Genomic DNA, 22,430 nt, shown 5'->3' on the forward strand with positions numbered 1-22,430 from the left:
AACAGGTTTATGAAGTGGCTATCATACCACATTTTTACTCACTAAAAATCAGAACTTGGAATGCCAAGGCACAAAATCATAGGCAATGTTTTCACTATAAATATTTACTGACACTAAACATATTCAGTGTTGATTAGCCTTTTTACAGTATTAAGCTTCTGTCATCTTGATGCCTGCAAACACAAATCTGCATTTATCCATGTAAACTTAATTGGAGTCCTACACGCCCCTCTGTAGATAAGCAGTTGAATAGACTTAACTTGCTGATCATTTCAAATGGTGCTAAGTGGAACAGAAAGAACTTTATCTGCACACTTACTGACTGCAAAACCAACATGTGGAGCACAGGACTAGAGGTTTCTCTTTTTAACAAGCCAGCAAAGCTAAACTATCACCCAACAATTTAAACGCTGAATAAGAATAAATGTGATGAAGCTTAGGAAGTATCTCAGTTATTTCTCTGAAGAAAATATTAAAAAATATTAACTAAGCTCTGCACTGAGCATTATGAAATGCTGATTATACTACTGTTCACTTAAAACAAGAACATTATCAGATTTGCACAGACTATGAAAACACCACTTTCAACACATGAACTTTGCAAGTCCATGATTACCACCCAGCAAGCCTCCATGTTTGTAATTCCAAAAGTTTACATAATATTCCCTAAAACCCTCAACATTCAACTGTTTAACTGTCTTTCAAAGCTCATGTTTTGCTACAACTCACTTCAGAGCTGGCTATCCATGTACAAAGCCCCATCCCAAAAGCAAGGGACAAAGGGGGTTTTATCTTTTAATTTTAATACATAAACATTCACATAAAATTCTCACATGGGATCAGTGAACCACTGACCCTCAGAGCTGAACATGTATTCCAATTAAAAACTATAATTCTTTCAAATACACAAGTCTGGAGCTCAGTGAACTCACACATCAGGATAAAGGGGGAGAAGAAAGGAGGTAAAAAGAGATAATATATGGTAGTATTGTACTGTAAAATTATACATTCAAACTCAAACTTGTGTAACTGCATGTGGTTCTGAACTTCTTAGTAAGAGTTAAGAGGACCATTATTTACAGTGTTAGCAAACACGAATGTGTGAATCAGTAGAATAATTGGAAGCAGAAGCTAAGCAGGCTTTGTCAAGAAAAGTGAAAGAAAATAAATGCGCATTCTACCAGCATCCTCTCCTCAGATATCCTTTTACTCTGAAGATGGGGAATACAACATTAGGACAACTTTATCTAGAGAAATAATAACATTCATTTCTTGTTTTTCACTGCCCCATTTCTTTCTCCTTATTAAAAGGGAGAGGAAAAAAACCATACAAACAAAAAACGTATCTGGCAAAAGAAAGGTATCTTTTTTTAATTTCCCCTTCTGCACCAATAATATTGCCTTCCTCTTTTACCTGAACAACCTGTACTTCAATTGCCCTTCCCTCTTCCTTCTCCACAGGACACTGGTAATCTAAACTGCATCCCACAACATTTCGCTGACAAGCTCCCATTCCTACTCCCTCTCTCATGACTGGCTTAAGAAAAGGAGAGACCAGGAGCAGCATCTGAGCTCCAAGCAGATGCTACTAAGCATTCTGAAATGATCCCTTCTAGTGATTTTGAACAAAGCTTGTTTGCTTCCCTTCTCCAGTTTTGATTTCCACATCAATACACTGGGGAATCTGCAAAGGGTGAGAACACAAATACTCTTGCAGAAGTACCTGTCTGTTACCACAGCTATGCAGAAGTTGTATGACCTGTTGAAGCACTTTTTAAAAGCACAACCAAAAAAAATAAAACCTCATTTCATTTTTTTAAGAGCAGACACTATACACTGTTTTTGCAAGTAAATAGGTTTTTTACACACAAAGATTGTTTTGCTCACAATACCAGTGAGAGGGGCTCAGAATACAGGAGAGTCTAACACTTACATGTATACTGACATAGAGAAGTATCTTCGAAGTTAAAACAAAATAATTCAGTAATTTATGATATTTGGACCTAAATTAAAGTTTACTGTGAAAAGCTTTGTACCTGAAATTAATTTATTTAAATACATGATAAAATACTAATATTGAAGTTGGGTGTTTTTTCTTGCCCTCTAGGATGACCCTGCTTGAGCAGAGAAGTTGGACCACATAATCCACTGTGATCCCTTCCAATTTTACTCATTCTGTGCTTCGTGGAAAGCCAAAGCCTTCTCACAACATTAAGTACAGCTCTCTTTCTTTCCCCCCTAATTAATTACAAAAGCTCAATACAACAGTTTCTGCTGCCACTATTCTGGCAGATCTCCACTCAGAGTTAACTTCTACATTTCTCTTCCCCTTGAACATTTAACACTTTGCTGGCTTCTATTTTATGTTTGCTCTTTCACCTCATGCTGGAAAATTCCCCCACCCCCAGCTGGTGGTTCCCTTATTCTCCCCTCATTTCTACTCCTTCTTGCTCTATCTGCTGCTTACTCTTTTCTTCAGAGGCTCCTTCAACTCTTCCTTCTCCCTAATGGTCTAATGCATTCCTCTCTACACACAGCAAGCACGATCTCTACAGAGAAGGACTGACTTTATACAAAGACTTAAACTTCATGTTATTGCTTTACTTTTGAATGCTCAGGGAAGATAAAAAGCAAACAGAGGTCAAAGGAAAGATTACAGGATATGTAATCTTCCTGCACTCAAGGATATGAGCTATCTGTCCAATCAGACCCTCTAATGAATTGATAACATGGTCTACTTGATGCACAAATATAACCATTTCTTTTATTTAAATTGATTAAAATAACCTTCATACACAAACTTTCCAAAACTACATACTGGGATTTATACATGCCTTCAAATGAACAGATTATCCAGCACCAGGAATGACAAAAGCATATTAAAACTTTAGAAAAGCCAAGAAGGAAAGCACACCACACCATGTTTACATACACAGGATATACACTGAAAGGTATTCTTTCAACACCCTATTTCTGCTGTTCAAATTAAACCCCCCCAAAATGAACAAAACAAAAAGTTTCTGAAAAAAGTACCATAAGAGAGATGAACTACTAACAACAGCGCACGCTCAAAGGAAAAAAAATCATGCCCCATCCCAATGAGCAACAGTGCCTCTCTGCTTGACTGGTGTCTTGAATTTTCACTATTCACAAATTTTCCAGTAACCACTGCACAAAACAAGAAATTTCTCTTCTTGAGAGAAGTCTGAGTTGGATCCTCAACTTTAATCAGACCTGAAATATACTGCAAGACTCAGAAATAAAAATGTTACCTAATTAGACCCTTTGTCATTCCGGAGTCTCAGCTGAGATTTTCAATTCAGATCAGCTCTCAGTGGAGAAGTCAGTTCCTGTCAGAATAATTTAGACTGTAAAGAACCTCAAGAGATCATTTAATCTAATCCACAACTCAAAGAAACGCTATCCTAGTCTTTCATCTGCTCCCATTAGCAACAATGGACATATTACACAGGAAAAAAGATTGAGATTACATTCCCATGATCACATTGACCCTATCTTGACTCAATCTTGAGTTAGTCATACTCTTAGCATCTACCAATGAACACACTGCAGAATTTCTTTCTTCACTGTGGACAAGTGAAGTAAACAGTAATAAAATATTAATGCATCAGGCATTTCAGAGCCTAGCATTGTTGCAAATATCCCTATTAGCTTAGTTCTCTATTTCTAATGAAGATACTGCTATTACAGGCACTATATGATACAGCCTTGGTTGCTTAAGGTTTTACTCAAATTTTGCTTAAATCTGCTTTCTTTGCAAGTATTAGACTATTTTTAAAATTTAATTACTTTAATCTCCTTCATGGTCTTGTCAGGAAGATTCAACTGGGAAGGGCAGCTAAACCATGAATTCAAGGCCAGGTAGTATCCAGTCCAAGAAAACAAGTCAATAAAGACTTGTCTGGGGACTTGTTCCCTGTAGATGGAACAGGGCTAAAAAGGAATGGGGTAACTTGTGAATACCCCAAAGCCACAGAAGAGAAACTGAATGTTTTCTCACAGAGCCAATAGAGAAGGAGCAGCAGAGTAAGCCCTTGACCTTCACACTGCCAACATGCCTCAACCCAGTCTAGATGAGTCACCTCCTGAAGGGTCACTGTGCTACTTCAGTCCTGGATTCTCTGCTGGGACTGCCATGAATGACATTGTATAGTGGCATTTGCTCCAAGAAGACATTTGTCTTCTAGGAACCGGATAAAAACCACTGATTTCACACAGGTCAGCAAGCAGCCATCAAAATAGTAGTGACTAAAATTCCTTACCAACTTTTGTCTGCTTTGAACTGGTGACACAGAAGTGATTGGGAAGACTCCATCCTCCATTAGCAGTCCCCAAGCTATGCATTAGATGGTCCTTGACCTGTTATGCAGCCACCCTACATCCCATTCCCACCCTGTGTGAGTGAACAAGCATCCTTGTTTACAGAAACTGCAATCCTTGGGATTTTAAATCTGAAATTCTCCCAGTGCACATCATCACTACAACTGACATTGACTTCAGTTGGTATTGCTTATCTACAATGCTCTAGAAGAGTTCATTACTCACAGGGAAAAACACAGCGTCTCTAAAACACCATGCAAACATAAATGCTGCTTTCCAGGATTTCAGAGGGACAAGGGGGCTGTGCTGAGAAATAGGGATCTGGAGCATACTGTTGAGGAAGACTGGTAATCTCTATACCAAGTGCAAGACTGGTAATCTCTATACCAAGTACAAGCTCACTATTCAAACATAAAACCAAGTATCTTCAACACCAGGTAAAAAAAATATTCTGTATCTTTCACTACTAACAAAAACTCAAGTTGGAAAAGACACTTTACAAAAGATCAGGGTAGTTTAATATTTTGTTACATAGAAACCCAACCCAACAATATTGTAAAGCAAAAATATACACCATCACTTTAGAGTAAAAATAAAAAAGTTTCTACTAACTACCCTACCAAGAATCATTCACAGTAGGAAAGAGAAGAGATACTTTAATATCCACAAATGCTCCATTTTAAATAAACACTGAGAAGAAACTACCAGCTGTGTAAAACTACACAAAAATCTTGGTGGTTTTCAAATGGAAACCACTGGCCGCTGCAACTAAAAATGTTCTGAAAATTTACCTACTTTTGAAACCTGTAGTACATTACATATTGTGGTTTGCAGTACTTTAGAAAAAAATTCCTCCTGTAGTTCATTAATTACCTCTTTAAATGTTTTTAATAGACTAAAAGCTTTCTCAGATAGAAATACTACAGAGACATTAGTATGATGAATACAGGCATATTAATAAAAATACTGTAAAAACCTCAAGAATAGAAATTAGTACTTTTCAGGTGTAAGATCTCTCATACTTCACAAACATTTATAATCTGTGGAGCTTTTATTAGGTGCATCTGTGTAAAACACCTAAGCACAAACAACCAGTTTCCATCCCATATTACAGCACACAATAAAAGACAATGCTCCGCACACATTTGCAATATTCTCATCAAATAAAATACTTTTAGCATCACTTGCTATCAATACAACAGTGTGAATCCAGAGCCTGTCTCCATTAACACCACCAACAAATCCCTCCTCACACCAATCTAACTATAGCAGTATAAATTCCTCTCTCATATAAATTTACTCAGCTGTTTTACAGCAGGGGTTTACATCAGCACATTGTACTGCAATAGTCTACTGGCTCAAGTTGCACCAATATAAATCTATGTTAGAGTTAGCAGTTCATTTACAATGGTTAATCCTACCATGGATCTAACTACACTGTGGTAGAGGGATGTTCATTTTCCCCTAGACAGATAAATCTTTTGAGTTTGACAGGACAACTGTACCATTCAGCAGCCCAGCATTAAAGCCAAACCAAGCTTTACAGAAACTTCACAGAAATTTTTACCTCTCTTATCCTGAGTTGTCCTTCCTGTTTTCCATAAGACAGAGGAAGACCTAAAAATTTCTCCCATACAAAACATGGCTTCCCCCACCAAAACTTAAAAAGATAAAAGTGGTCAGGGCTGATTTACCCATGCTGCCTGGAAAGCCTGAAAGAAAGGCTGCATCTCCTACGCCATCAGTGTGCAAGAGCTGAAACACACACGGTGATCAAAACCCTACATCTGTATCTGCCCAAACCTAAACAATTACCTTGAAAATTAGAGAAATATACATATATATATATACACACACAATCAACCACTGCATTGTGATAATATTTAATTGCAATCAATGTATTAAACTCCTAAAAAAGGCAATTACTTTAAATTTCTTAGAGTACAATTGCCTTTACCCCCCCACAACGTAATAAATCAATTACCTGCTACCATTCAGTGAGAACTATGAGTTTTAAGAAAGTTATTTAAATATTTATCTTAAAATATTCAAGAGAAAAATGGAGAAAAAAAGTCTCTTTAGAGTTGATGTATCTTCTCAGCTTAATTAACACAAGCTTTTCCTTTTTTAATTTGCACTTAAGAAGTGGGAACTTTATTCAATTTGCTAATTACTATCTTTTCAAGCTGTTTTCTTGAAATAGATGACAGCCTATCACACTAGGAATCCAAATTTCTCTAGTTACCTCGAATTACATAGTTGTCCAAAGCCTCTTCCATTCTTTTCAGTGCTTCGGCTCTATTAGAGCCATAGGTAATCAGCTAAAGAAAAAAAAAGGTATTTACATTACCTAGAAATTAGATGTTTGTTTCTAGAATTTGAATAGCATTTAAAAATCAAATAGGTTTGTAGAATTTCTGCAGTCATAAAAAACCATTTCTTGACCATTACTGTATTTATGCTATAAAGGCTCCCTGAAACATCAAGAAAAAGCTAAGATCTCTTAACCCACTCAATGAAAGAAGGCCAATCACTTTTTCCTTCATAAAACTTAAAGCATCTAAACAAGCTCTCAGAAAATCAGACGAGAGGTTCACTCTTCAAGCTGACTCACCAGATTCCTAATGCCCAACAAACTCCTAAGATATCCTTTTTTTGATGACTGAACTCTATCATGTCACATTTTAATTTTACCAATATATTCCCAATGAATAAAAACTAATACTAAGAGACACTATCAAGCATTTCTTTCAATGCTTCTTTTTGGAAGCTGAGATTATTGACATTTACATCCAAGCTAGACTATATTAAAAAAAGATAGATTGGCAGTATCTAAGTCAGACAAAGGCTGGTGTTCAAATCAGAATCTTCTTAATAATTAGAAACTGCAAGACAAATAACTACAGTGTCAAAAGGTAAAAATAATTTTATTTAGAAGTGACACTAGATTTCCTCTACTCCACATCTTCCTTCACTTCTTTTGTATTCCCTTGAGGCATGTTATGCCTGGCACCTTTAAAATACTGATTCACCAATCCTTTAATATGCTCCCTCTCATAAAAGATCTATGCAGAAAATCAGTACTCTGTGCCTTTAGAATATTGAGAAATAATGATCAACTCACTTTTGAGATCATGGGATCATAATAGATGCTAATGTCACTTCCTTGTTGTATGCCACTGTCAACACGCACCTTCAAAAATAAGAAGTGAAAATAATTATATATTACTGGAAAAAAATTTCAATGTGAGGATCAAATCCACCCATCAGCCTTAAACCATAACGCCCACAAAGCTTATCACATACATTTTTCCCTCTGGAAAGACTCAGTTATTTGTTTTCAGAGAACCTGGGAGGAGGGAAGGGAAGCTTTTTTCTTCACCAGCAAAAAAAAAACCCACTTGCAAATTAGTCTCTCCTTTATGAGAAACTTGACTGCAATCTTGAGTTCATAGTCAAAATTCTCTTTTGTTCTCCAGAAGGCACAGTAAACACAGTAAATCTGATCTAACAATTTCAGCTGTGTTACACTCACTTCAACACTAAACACATTCAATTCTGTTTTAATCCCTGCAATAAAATACAGTTGTAATTATTTTTCTGACTGACACCTGGCATGAGGGATGACCCTTATAATCACAGCCTTTCTGCATCTATATGTAATCACATCCCTCATGTTCTGCTATAGCCCTTCCAAGGGCTTCAGCAGGAATGGAAGTAGGGAGCATTCAGCAGGAACTTTGGAGCTCAGCTTATCAGCTCCATAGGAACACTGAGCCTATGGTTTTCATGTCTGTAACACTTTCCTTCTCTGTCTCACCCTCTCAACTGTTAAACTTTTTTTTTCTGTTGCTGCTCTTCCCCTGAGGCTTTAATGTTTACACAGCTTTTTCCATGGCTTTGCTTTGTAAGGACACAGCCCCAATTAAAGCTCTGATTCTGCAATATTCATGGAAAAAAATAACATGAGTTCAAAAATTTCTTTTGAAGAGGCTGATTGCTGTTAACCAGCCAACAAGATAGTTTGTATATTGCTGATTCTTGTTTTCATCTCTCAGTTTGATTTCATCACTGTAACAATGAGGTTAGCCATATAAAACTTTTCAAATGAGCAATTTCTGGGGAATAAATATTTATTAAATTGCTGGTTTTGAGCACTGGAATTCGAAATATTTTTTTTAAACTAATCAAAATAACTCGAGTGATAAATGCATTCTGGGCATCATAAGCATGGAGGGCTCTAATCAAAGCTGTTGAAACAGCAGGACTCTGATATACTGCATTGTAAAGGGGTGGGAAAGAGGGTCCTGGAATCTCACTTAAATCTTCACCTGTGGGAAGGAACCTTTGTAATAAACAGCAGCTCATCTGTCTGCAGCAAGGCAGAAAAAGGTCAACACAACGGCTGTTAGGCCTTTAATATTTTAATTTAGGCAATTATCAAGGGACCACATGTAGAACCTCTTGTCTAGAGAATCCACATGAGGGCATGATGATGACTTTATTATCCAAATGACATAAAAAGATACCCTAGCAGGTGTATTCACTTTCTTTAGTAAAAAACATTGTCTGACTAGTTCTTAGGACATTATGTTTATTTTAGGAAGAAATTCACTTATTCACATGTTTGTATTCATATATTTATATTTACATATTTACTTTTTTTTTCTATACTTATTCACATGTAAAGGCAGCATTGCTTCTGTACCACTTTAATAGATTCTTATCTGAATGTGCTTTATCTGTGCTTAACTGGGCTCCCCACTACTCACATCAGGTACATTTAACATTAGTTACTGATGAGAAGGTAGTTCAGACATGTCATGATTACACAAAAAACATGCAGTGTATTTCTCAGCTTCCTTTCTTCCAGCTGCTAAACCATCCTTTCTCACAGAACAGTTGTCCATGTATAAAGTCAATGCACATGTTCTCACATTTAAGTCAGAAAGAATTTACCTACTCAGTTCCAGAGAAATCCTCTGCCCCTGACATTTTTTCCTAATACTCAATCAATACATACATAAGACAAGGTATGACATACATACTCCACACATTCTTGAATTGTACTGTGCCTTTTGTGTCTGAAGCAGCACCTATAAAGTGATTGCACACAAGCTTTCAGGAGTGCTTTATATATGCTTAGGTAAGTACTGACACATGTATGTCACCTTGATAAAGAAAAAAACATATGAAAGGTCCATAACTCAGGCCCACAATAAGCAGGTTAGTCAGACCCTAAAGTTAACTAAGACTTCTGAGGCTATGCCAACTATATGCTCTGCCTGGCTCTATGTTTCTGCTCATATACAACAGATGTACGTGACCACTACAAAATTCACATTTTTCCCTAATCACAATATCTTGAAAAGGCTACAGAGAATATAAACTACTTAAGCTACTTCATAACTTACTTTTAAAAATATCTGGAGTCCTCTATGGAAGTTAATTTTCATAAAATAAATGCAAGATGACCAAAAAATGACAGCAAAAAAGAAATATGTTTATACTATCTTAAATTCTCCCTGTGGTGCTTACATTTTCAGAGCCTGGTAACAGTAGGTGATTTTATAAACTATATGGTGTGACAGAATTTAATGAATATTGGATGAACAAGAAACCCTAATTCAACAGCTACTCACTATAATGTGCTGAACTTGATAAATAATAGCAATATTTATTAGACCTCCAGCATTTACTTCTGTTTAATATAGTTCCTTTCTTTTACTCAGTATTTAAGATATTTAGGAAAAGCTAGGGTTAAAGGTCCTGCTGTAGCCTAGAGCTCATTCATATTATAGCCCCAACACTTTATTGCTGTTGTATTATCCTCATGTGTTATTACATTAGGACAACAGCAAAATGAATAAAAAATGCTTAAGTGGGGGGGCCTGGGGAGAAGCATAATCTGTGTCTCAGTCCTGCAATGAACTCTTAATGCATCAAATTCCATTTAGGAACACAAACAGATTCTAGTATTTCTCAATTCTTTGCTATATCTGGGTCTGAGAATTTTCTTTTCCTGGTAAGAGTCATTAAAATACCAGACTACTGCTCACAGTGACAGAGAGCAATGCTGCAGCTCTCCAGATATAGCAGAACATGTGTAGGAGTACCAAACATCAAAGCTCACTATCACACATAAGGGGCTGGTTTATAGTCACCTGTCTTCAGCTTCATTATCAAAGACGAAAAAAAATTTGGTATTTATGAGCACCATGTTCTAAGGAAATTAGAAACTACACGACAAAAATAGCCATCATATTCTTCCCCATGGCTAAGCAAAACATGGCTCTCACACAGCCATGCTCAACAGTTCCATCAGCATGGGCAGCTGACACACAGGAGGCATGGTAAATCAGAACTAACTTGAGACACAGAAGAAATGAATTGCCAATACATTTGGCAATACACATAAGCTGAACTTGCTGTGACACGCTACAAGTCTCTGCTAATTTTTCTCAAACCAAATTGCTGACAACTCTAAAACTTAAAATGCAGAAAACAAACACCACGACACAATGGGTCTGTAACGCTGTACCTTTTTAGCCACATTAATTTTGTTCTTTGCAGCACGACATTCTCAGGAGAGAAATTCGTTTCATGCTAGCAGAAATATATGTATTAAGACACCAAACCATGAGTACCTACATAAAAATAGTTCTTCTATTTTTTAATATGACTGGGGAAGTAAACAGGAAGAGAAGCCTAGAGACTCCATATGAGCTCCTCAACCCAATGCTCTGAAGCCTCCAGTGTAATTAAAATCTCTTTCTTTGGTACCACGATGGACTACGTGAAGCAATCAGGCGTCTCCCACCTTCATTTTCAATTCACCTCTCCCCCTAAGCACAACTCCCAGCCCACCCCATCTACCTGACAAGTGACAGCCCAATCTGATTAAATGCTTGCAAGGGAGGGGACTCATGGGCCTCCATGACAGGCCAAAAGTGATCACCATGGAGATACATAATTACAGCTGTCAACGCGTCTACTGTCCTGCTGGCATCAATTTGATTGCTCCCAGCAATAATGATAGACAAAGCTTAGTGTGCACTCTCCTACACCCAATCACTTTATCTATTCCGTGGTCCATTTAGCTGACATGCAACATTCACACAAGCAAATAACAGCAGTAAGCAGAACATTTAAGGCATTTTAATTGTTTTTTCTTTGTATGGATGGCTCACGAGCGCAAATGTTATTACATAAAACTCCTGCTGCAGCATTAATTGAAGAAATATTTGGTGGGACAAAGACTGTAGGGGGTATAGTTTGTCCATTATCACTTGTACTTTCAACAGGTCTCACGTTTGGAAAATTGTAAATTGCAAAAACTTGCAAGGGCAAAATGTTTGACATCGTGTTAGCTATTACAACATGGTGAAAACTTCTAACAACCACTGGAGTACTCATTATAAATTCTTATTAAATACACTCTTTGTTTCATTAAAAATAAGTTTAGATACATCCAGTGATACCTTTTTGCCTCATCTCCTCTTTAAGAGCACATAATGCCTTTTAGATCTTCACAGTTTTTTTCTGCTTTCAGGCTTTGAACACAGCATGAAGCCTTAAAGACCAGAAAGGGTCAGGTCCCTTTGGAAAGTACACAGGCAAAAACAATTTAAAAAGCGAAATAAATCATATATCCAATAACAACTCCACATTTAAGATTCCTCCTGCAATCTCTCAGTATTTTCCGTGCAAGCAATCAGACTGAATAATTGTATTCACAGATGGTACAGTCTCATCATTGTACTGACACAGTGTCACTCATGTATATGTGCACTTATAATTTAAGACTACCTTGATTTTACAGAAAGGCAGTGTATTTGCTCTTTACACCCAGCAGAAAACATTGTTTGCTAAACACCTATTCTATATGGTTAGGCTGTATCCTGAAACACATAATAAGCACTGTAAGAAACTCCTCTTTAAAGTCTACAAAACTAAATAAAAATCACCAGCAGTTTCTCACCAGCGTCCCCAGTTCTCTATGCTTAAAGAGCTGACTCAAAAGTTTACTGTCATTTTTAATGACCACAAGTATATTTACTAAAGCTGGGTTTGAAAAACATAAGCTGAAAGTTATAGAACAAACCATTTCAACGTGTATTGGTTCCCTGTTATACCCAATCTGAACATTTTTAATCCAGCTTGGAACTGTTCACATTTAAGCAGTTTTTCAGGTTGCACCAATCAGTACTGCCATGTCCTGTCCCCACTCTGGCAAAAAGCTGGAAAAAAGGCCTGGTTTACAAAGCTGCTGAGTATTTATAGTCTTTATATAAGAGAAACTCAGCAGCTACAAAAAACCAGAACAGAGTTACTTACACTTGGCACATGCAATGGTTCCTGATACTGAGACAGTTTACCAATGGATGGTAGGCCAAAAGATTTGTAGGGGTCCTGGAAAAAAATTCAACATGAGAAAGCATTAAGCTTTTGCAGATGCGGAGGAGAGAGTGTTTAAAAGCTTTAAGCATAACAGAAACTGCTACTGGAATGACTCTGCTTTTTTGCCCAGAATTACTTGTGTCAAAGAACATTTCTTCATCCATCTGCCCCCACAAATCCAAATAAAGAAATGGAAGTATATAAATTCTCTTGCATCAGTTAAAAAAAAAGGAAATAAGTATTCTGCACCAGTTACAATATACCAAAATAAAATATACAAAGATGACATTTTCATTAGCTACACTTGGAAGAAGGATGGGAAAGTATTCAGGAGTCCAGGCTTGAAAATAGAGTATAAGAAAAAATTTCGGAGATAAAAAGGGCAGTTAGAATTTCAATTATCTTAAGAAGTCAAACTGATCTTTATGCCACTGGAAACCTCCTACGTTAATGTACATAATGCAACACTAATACAAACTTAATAGGAAAACAAAAAAATATATGGCCTACAGAATAATCTAATTCATGGCAAAGTAGCTGGATTCATTACTCATAAATGTAAGGGGATTTAAGATGAACAAAATAAAAAAGCCTAAGCATCACTTACTCCACTGTAAAGCCTACTAAAACTCAGAATAGTTTCCATGCCAGTCACAGGACAAATATTTATTCTTTATCAGAATAGTCTATACAACTTTGAATCAGTGGAGCAATTTGGAGGTTCTGTGCATGTCATGAGGTAAAAGGAAAAAAAAACACCATCATATAAGATGGTCTAGGTAACAAAATTTCCAACAGTTCAGCAAGGAAAAAAATGTCTCAAGGTGCTGCATTAGTTTTGAAATGCAGAGTTACCTAAAATGTTCCTGAAACTAAATGAAGGAAGATAGGCCTTATTTTCCAGCTCCCACCCCTGAAAATGTTCAGGGCCAGGCTCTGATGGGGCTCTGAGCAACCTGATCCAGTGGAAGGTGTCCCTGCCCATGGCAGGGGGGTTGGGACTAGATGATCTTCAAGGTCCCCTCCAACCCAAATTACTCTGTGATTCAATTACTTTTTTTTTTTACTTAACAAATTTGCATTTTCATGTATCAAAAGTGACACCAAAAAAACATAATATCAAAATGTCTTGAAGGTGCTTGAAAATGGGATTTAAATATTCATAAGCTTTTTTAAGGTAAGATAGAGACTCACACCATAATTATAGTTATTGTTTTGGAATGTGCTTTGAAAGTTTATCCTATAAACTGTGGTTTCAGAAAATGTGTAACTTGGTTTTTCAACAACCTTTTCAAAAGTTTTATTAAAACAACAAAAATTTTGTAAGACATTGAATTTCAACTGTCTTTTAAAGTCAACAAGTTTCAACTACACATTTCAGAAACTTAGAAAGAGTGGTTAACTCTGGTAAATAACTCCAGCATCATTAAACGTGTACTGAACATGTAGGCTTATTTCTAATGATATTTGCTTACCTCTCTCTTATCATCTTTACTTTCAACTTTCAGAAAAAAAACTACACACACCATATTTTTAATTAAAAAATAAGAACTCGACAATTCTACAAAACCTCATTAACCATTCGTGTTACATGCTCGAAATCATGACTTTCATATGATATTCCTTGATTTCACCTTGGCATTTATCCACACCTGGGTATTATTAGGCCGCAATTCAACCACCTACCCCCTCCTCCCCATTACCACTCATTTACCTCAGCATAAACTCGACATTCAACCGCCCAGCCGTTGATGGGAATATCAGCCTGTTTGTGCCTGAGAGGGTAACCCTTGGCAACACGGATCATTTCTTGGACTAAGTCCAGGCCGGTAATGCATTCTGTGACGGGATGTTCAACCTGCAAGGTCAAGAACCGTCAGTCAGTAGGTAACAAAAAGCAACCAATAAAAAAAAGCACCTCTCTGTAAACAAACACAGATAAATAAGAAATTTCACCTGCAAAAGAACAGAGAAGGACTATGTTTCTATTTTTGCCTTTCTCCACAAAAAAAAACCCCTACTTAAACTCCAGGAACTGCTGTCTTTGCATGGAGAACACAAAAAAATAATTAGCAGATTACAATAACTCGGAGCAGCATACAAAAGGAAAACTAGAGAGGTGACCTGGGAGGATCTGGGGGTTTGTAGGGGTTTTTTGTTTAGTTGGGGGTTTTTTTTTCACTTATTTTACAAATTCAAATGCATCCGGTGACAATTTTTCTTTGTTAATTTTTCTTTGTTCAGAAGCTTTTCCCATTCAATTCTATTTTGAAGAGACTCACACTGTGGCCACAACTATATTTTAACTGAAAATCTTCAAGTAGCTGATAATCAACCCATTCTGCTACACTTAACATGGCACATACAGGAGCCGCTACCAATTTTCCAGAGAACCGGCGTAGCCTATATCTCACCCATTCGCCTTCTTTCACTAACCTGTCCTGACAAGCAACCAGATTAGCGTAATCTTGCATCAGCGCAGTGTAGCAGAAATGAGCAGATGGATCCTTCAATTTTTTTCCCCCCTCCAGACTTATCTGTTTAGTGCTTAGCATGCACAATAGCTGGGCTGGACCAGCAGAGCGGCTCTGTGCGCTCAGCAAATTGCCGCTAACGGCTTTGGAAGAGGCTGCCCTGGGAATTGCCGTCACTCGCGCTCACGTGGGATGCGCGTACAAGCATGCACACGTGGGCGCGCACAGGCACGTGCAGACTCACTTCTGCCTTCAAATGGGCAGAGAAATGAGCACCTTGGTTAACTTTAAAAAGCCTTTAATTGGGTACAGGACAGTAAAAAGCAACCAAGGTGATTCCTCTGATCGCCACCACATCGATCAAGTAAAAGGTAGGCATGCTAAAAGCACGTTCTTCCAACTGAAACAGCTATACCTCTTCCATATAGAAACCACGACAGAACTGCCATTTTTGTTATAAAATGTTTGTGCTCCAAGCAGAAAAATACCTCAAGAAAATGTACTTCGCAACTGTTTATGGTGAGATGTCATACTATGTACCTTTTCTGACACAGGAAAAGGTCACTGACCAAACCACTTGTCTTTCTTCCTTCAAGTATACAGTATTAAGGAAAACATTCAGTCATTATAACAACATTGTGGCTTACCAGAACAAGTAAATGCTTTGGTCTTTAAGAAAAAAAGCTTTGTAAAAACAAACAGATGGCATCCATAATTAGCCCTGTGTGTGCTGTGAGTTTGTTTAGAGTTTCAACAACATTTTAAGACATTTTGACATAATTTTAATGACAAATCATCACTGAAACAAGCACCTATTCTTTGAAGGACAAAAATGACATTGAAATGGGAATCTGATTATACAGTTTAAGGATGTACCTTTGGGATTCAATCTTGATTCTACCTAACACATGATACTCTCCAGCATGTCAAGCTTAATAACAGTATTTTGAGAACCTATGAAACATCTCAGTGTCTATCCTGCAGTGTTAAATTGAAGCAATTCAATTTCTATTAAGACTTGAAGTTTCTATTAAGACTTGAAGTTTTAATAGAAACTCCCTACGTTTTAATAGAAAGTTACTTATCACACATTCACATTTGGACAACAGAACTTATTTTCCTACTTTGGAATTTAAGTTTTAAAAGATTACCTTTGAGTTGGGAACATGTTTGGAATTTTAACATTCCAGATAATTAAAATACTTTTTCTTTTTCCAAAGACATTTGCATTATTTAGTTATACTGCCATTTTTCTTGGATAGCAATTGGCATTCCAGATTCAATAGCTTCATTGTTGTTTTCAGCTTTATTGTTGATGATCAAAATAAGATGGAATGTCTCTGAAAAGAAAAATATTTTTGTTGTTTGCTTCTTAAGACTCACAAACATTTATTTAATCCATTCTTCAATACAGATCTTTGACTCGGTCAATATTTTCTTCTGTTTCTTCAAAATACTCCCTTTGTGTCTCCACACAAAGCAGCATTCAGAAAATATGTATAGGAAAAAATGTTGAGGGGTTTTTTGTGGGGTGGGGAGAAGTCCTACTTTATTTCAGGACTCTGCTTCAACTACTACTATTTAGGCACAACATAGACGATTCCAATTGTAGCATTAATTTGGGGTACCAAATACATTTTAATGCATTTTTATATTCATTAAGACCATCAGATGACATATAGTAGAAAAGAACTTTAGTCTTGAAATCTCCACAACAACTATAACTAATAATTGCCTAAAGTAATTGTATCTGTTGTAAAAATCACTCTTAAAAGTTAGACTTAAATCACTTCCCTCTTTTCCACTTTCTACTTCAGGTGCTGTCTTTATTCTGCCTGCCTGTTGTATTTCCGTCTATTCATTTCATGCTATATCCCCTCTCCATCAGCAGCCTCTACTTGCCAGCATATGGAGACTAAGTCAAGTAGTAAATTTTTGACAAGATAAATGCAAGTTTGCTCACAAATGGAGCTGGAATCTCACTCAATCGATCAACTCCTTCAGCTTTAGGCCATACTCGGTTTTGCAGTTGACTGATCCAAGATGTTGCCAGTGAACCCCAGCCATTAAAGAGCCAATGTTGGTATGGTTATACAACAGTAGCTACATTCACACATTACTGCTGACTTCAACACAAAGGGCAAAACCAGACATGTCTGCAGCAAGCATTCTACAGATCATAGCTGTATCAAGGCAGCTTTACCTTATTCTCAACAGGACAGGCAGAAAAAATTGATCAGCAAAAACTCTCTATTAATTAGCTGCCAAAAGTAACACCTTTACTATCAGTTCTTTTACTTATACAAAGTCTGCTCATAAACAGTTGCTAACAAGTCATCATTTCAATGCACTTAAGAATGATCTATACCACCTTTAAAAAGTCTTAAGACTTTCTAAGATGCCACTTATATTCCTGCTTTCAAGTCCACAAAGCTATATCTGCTATGACCAGCAATAGCTATACAGAGCAAAGGGAAAGTGCTTCCCCTTCATACTGGATCTACTGCTCTTAAGACATATCACAGCCACCAGATTTCCCATGAGTATTGCAAGCGTTTTTGCTTCACTAACCCTTTCCCATTTATACAGCAAGAGAAACTAGTGGCAAAGCCTGTCAGAAAATAATAATTAGGTCCCATTTTATAGATGGTAAAGCAGGTATATAAGAGTTGGGGAACCTACCAACATCACAGGCCAGTTAGCATCCATCACCAGAACAGTACAGAAAGGCTCCTAATTTTCGTCCTGCTCTGTGACTGCCAGTGGTTTTAAAGCTTTAACATAGTGGGGTTCATCCACAGCTACAAAAACAGTCATGCACTTTTTATGGACAGAAGGAGGTGAGAATTAAATAAGGGATGACTGCTCCCCTTATATTCAGGGGAATAATTCTGGGACACATTTTTCTCAAGACTATCAAGGTACTCAGATCTAACAGCAAACACTCCCGGACACTCACAGACTGCTCTTGTCCCTGTGTGTATAAGGCATCAAGTTACTCACACACCAGTTGGAACATTCAAGCACGCCACATCAGCCAAAAAAATCTAAATTTCAGTAGACTTAAAACTACAGCCTATGTCACCCCTACTACCGTAAGTCCCTAGCTGGTGTCATATACCCCTTTACATTCAGATAAATAATCTCAAAACTAACTTTCAACATACACCTCAGATTCCAGGAAATGTGATTCACCTGGAGTCCCACAGGCTTTGCTGCTGCAGCCAAATCCAGTATCAACTGACCCAAACTCACCAACTTACAGATGCTTCTCAACTCCCTGTATTTCAGTAAGCCTGGTTTCTATTTCGGAGAACTGAACAGCAACAGAAGTGCACACATGTTCTGCTCTTCAGGCATGCAAGCTTCCTGACAACTACAAGCAGGAGCACACTGGGGTCACATCTCTCTGCAAAATAGTTCACATGTACATGGGGTTTGGAAGCACACAGCAAAAAAACAGCTTCTCATAAAGGCTATTGAAAAACAAACACTAATATACAGAATGAATGGGAAGGAGGAATTCATAACTGGGTAACAACAGGCATCCTATATAACAACACTTGCTGTTTGTTTTCTGACTTATTAGTATACAACTGAAGAACTGAAGGCAATCACTACTACAAAAATCTCCATTGGCTAAGATATTCAGGTAGACTTCTTTTATTGTTTCCCAAGTAGGATGTAGAAATAAAAACTAATGCACAGGCATTCAGTACAAACTAGCTTTTTAATGGTAGCATATAACTTAGAAAAAGTATTTAATTTACTTCCTCATAGGAAGTTATATTCCAATAATCATTGACACAGATCTCAATTTGCTTTTGCAAGGATTTGTTTCTACATTGTATGGGACAGACATATCTTATATGGCCTATGAATTCTGAATCTTTTCTGTGTTTTCGACAAACAGCACACACTTTAGGTCAACAAGTCAATTAGCTCATCATTTCAACATCACTTTCTCAATTAACATCCTGCACTTCAAAAAAAAAATTTCTTTAAATTTAGTAATTCTACACAATTTCCTTTCCACTACATACTCCATGTAAGAAAATAAAGAAACTAGTATCCACAAAAGCAGTACTTTATTTCCTAAAGATTGAATTCCTGTTTTTACTCTATTTAGCTGTGGTGTTAAAGCTTTCTTAGATTACTTCATTCAAGATGGCTCTGGTCACACTGCAGCTATTCTTTGGTTTACTTTACATCAAATTCACCAAAGCAAAGAAACTAATGTACCCTTTGAAGCATGACCTTTTGTTTCTCTACTTATTAAGTAGTCTCCTCTTTCTCTACTTTTTTAATAGTATTTTATGAGAGCTACATGGGAATGTCATCTCTAAGATATCACTCCATGCCTTGGCAGCACTGTTAATGGCATCTTTCAGATTCAATGACTTACACAAACAATGTTGTTCTCTTCTGTCAACAACAATTAGCAATGCTTTTCTGTAGTTCTTTTGGGAAGCCTGAAAAGCAGACAACCAGTAGATACATAATGGAAGTTGTATTAGGAGGCAAGAATGTGGCAAAAATTTGGTTAACTGTTGTCGGCTGACCCTCTTGTGTGAAGAAGTGTTGTTTGGCAGTAAAATCACCTTTTCTTTCAGTTCTAAAAATGGCCATGAACAGCTGGTATAAACTGTGTGCAGAATGGATTCTGGTGGGCTTAGAGGATTGGTAATGGGATAAGAGACCTTTCACCTTTAGGTCAGTAGTTCAAATTCAGCCCAGGTTAGCAGCAATTGAAAGTCTTTACCATCTGACACTGTTTGTTAGACTATTTAAAATGACTGAAGCAAAGTGTTGGCACAGTAAACAAGAATCCAGTATTAGGAAATATGAAGTCTCAGTAAACAGCAGAAACAGCAGCTTGAGACTTTACTTTGACAGCCCACCATTCTGACTTCACAGAAATCTACTCCTCTAACTCCTGACAGTCCATTTCTCTGCTCCCATTCTCCTGCCCACCTATCACAAGTCATCCTCCAGGCAGCTCCATGCAACCAAGACAGTGAGATCACTGCTTGCCATCCCATGGCTCTGCTGTACATACCAAAGTCACCACCCCTCTGTGGCTTTAGGCGGCAATCTGGACTCAGCTCGTCACCTTGCTATTTGTATTTTGTTGTTACTGCTACATATAGTGCAGCTGCAATATTTTCCAGCACTAATATCCTTTACTAAGCAAACATGTAGCAGGTGCCCAATGGTGATGAACAACAGAATAGAGATACAATTAAGCGGCTGTTAGAACCAGGAATTTATAAGCAGTGGAGATCCAAATCATCTGCAACAGTATTTCTACCTACTTTTAGACATTTTCCTATCACACTTCATATATTTTCATAGATGGACAAACATGAAAAGGAAAGACATGTTGCATGCAAAAATTCTTCCCATGTTTTACACTAGTCATAGCCAGTTTTGCAAAAAAAAAAATATCTGGAATACATAATTTTCCAAAGGTCAGTAAAATCTGATGAAAACCCAGCAAGTGATAAACGAAAGTCTTAGCATTGGGTAATGTTTTATAGGTCTGTGGAAGGTTACTTACCTTCACTTTGTGCCTTAGAATCAAGTTACTTTAAAAACATTTACATAAAATATTCTTTTGACAACTGTAAACTAAAAACATATGCATGCCATTTGCTCTTAGAAAATCTCTCACAAACACATCAGATTATTCTACAAAATTAATTATTTCCTAAAAAGTGGTGACAAAAATACTCAAACTGACACATGAAAAGAAGAACCATTGAAATTACCATATTTCTCAACTCCAATCTACACATATTATCTTTTCAATTACATTAAGCAATTTCAGTTAATTTTGAGGAGGAAGGGAGTACTCACATGTTATTTAAATCTCACAACTCATGAGGGAGGCAGAGGGTTGGGAACCGGCCTGAGACACAAACATATCAATTGTATTGACGGTAAGTGCTCGATTCACATCACTCATTGTACATTTCTCAGTGTTTCTCTAGCCAACAAGAGATGTTTCTCATTTTAAGGTACTGCAAACGTCTAAAATATGGGATATTTTCCCTTTGCTGTCACTGTTTCACAGGTATGAGGCTTAGCTACACCACACACACATGTATTAACAGATATTTTTAACTACAGACCACAGACTTCCTTCATATAAAGTCCAAGAGAAACAACATCTATTCTTCCAGTGAAGAAAAGAAGAAACTTTTCTGGTGAAAGCCAGCACTTCTGAAGTACCTTAGGAGATTTTAACATAATTAGGAAGCCAGAAAGGCTATCAGTCTAAGGGGTCTGAAACTTTGTATTGATTGCAAGCTCTTGATAAGTTGTTCTGGACCAGGACTGCCCTTGATTAGGCTGATGACAACTAGGCAACAGAAAACACACCACACTATGAGCAGCTATAAAGAATCAGATATTCAACATCTGGTCTGCCTCAACTTTAACAGTGGTAACTGCCTGAAAACTACTGCAAAAATGCCCAGAAGTTCTCTGCTAGCTTCTAGGGCAGACATCTCTATGTCCTCTTGTGGAAAGTAGGAACTAGTTTTACTATGCAATCATCCAGTCCTAAGTCTTATGTCTCATACTAGCTAGCCTCAAAGATGGAAGAAAAGCAAATACAACAAAAGAACATTGCCAACAGCAAATAATAAGCCATTCTAGCTGAATCACTTAGAGGCAGTAAAACATCTGTAACAAATTTGTGTAGCATACAAAAGACACAATGGAGCTGATTCACCAATTTTCTTTTGCTTCCCAGTCTTGCATAGTATTGCAGCAAGACTTAAAACAAAACCTAAATAAAATATCAACTTCCTTCAAGGTGCTATTTACACTTCTTTTGTGTAACTATACAACAGAAAAGGAATATTCCCAAAGAGTCCCCAAAAAACCAGCAAAATAACAATACAACTCTGATTACTGCAAAATAATTTACCAGAAAGACTGAAAGCCATCCAAAACATACACCACAGAGAGGGAGGGGAGATATCAACACGCAGTGCAAAATAGTGGACACAGTTTAGTTAGCAAGAATATTCTGAAGTCTGTATCTAAACTAAAAATGTGACAGTGATCTGATCAGAGATTGCTGAAACATTAAAACAGACACAAAATGCATCATTTAGTAGAAATGTTCTGATGATGGTGATAGGTAACTGTGTCTAATGCACACTGACAAATATCTTAAGAGGATCATTTATGGATCAGACACCC

General features: G+C 37.1%; 1 protein-coding gene across 8 annotated transcripts in view; it reads right to left on the bottom strand.

The window, feature by feature from the left end:
- PCCA (propionyl-CoA carboxylase subunit alpha) overlaps positions 1-22,430 on the bottom strand; it is a 271,373-nt gene that overhangs the window by 141,677 nt on the left and 107,266 nt on the right. For all 8 annotated transcript variants that reach the window (XM_030945325.1, XM_030945350.1, XM_030945359.1 and 5 more), the window contains 4 exons: positions 14,456-14,599; positions 12,679-12,753; positions 7,466-7,534; positions 6,587-6,662 (listed from right to left, as the gene is read on the bottom strand). In XM_030945325.1, coding sequence (XP_030801185.1) covers positions 6,587-6,662; positions 7,466-7,534; positions 12,679-12,753; positions 14,456-14,599 — 364 coding nt within the window. The remainder of the gene's footprint in view (positions 1-6,586; positions 6,663-7,465; positions 7,535-12,678; positions 12,754-14,455; positions 14,600-22,430) is intronic.

Source organism: Camarhynchus parvulus, chromosome 1 (genome assembly GCF_901933205.1).
Source record: "Camarhynchus parvulus chromosome 1, STF_HiC, whole genome shotgun sequence".
Classification (NCBI taxonomy): domain Eukaryota; kingdom Metazoa; phylum Chordata; class Aves; order Passeriformes; family Thraupidae; genus Camarhynchus; species Camarhynchus parvulus.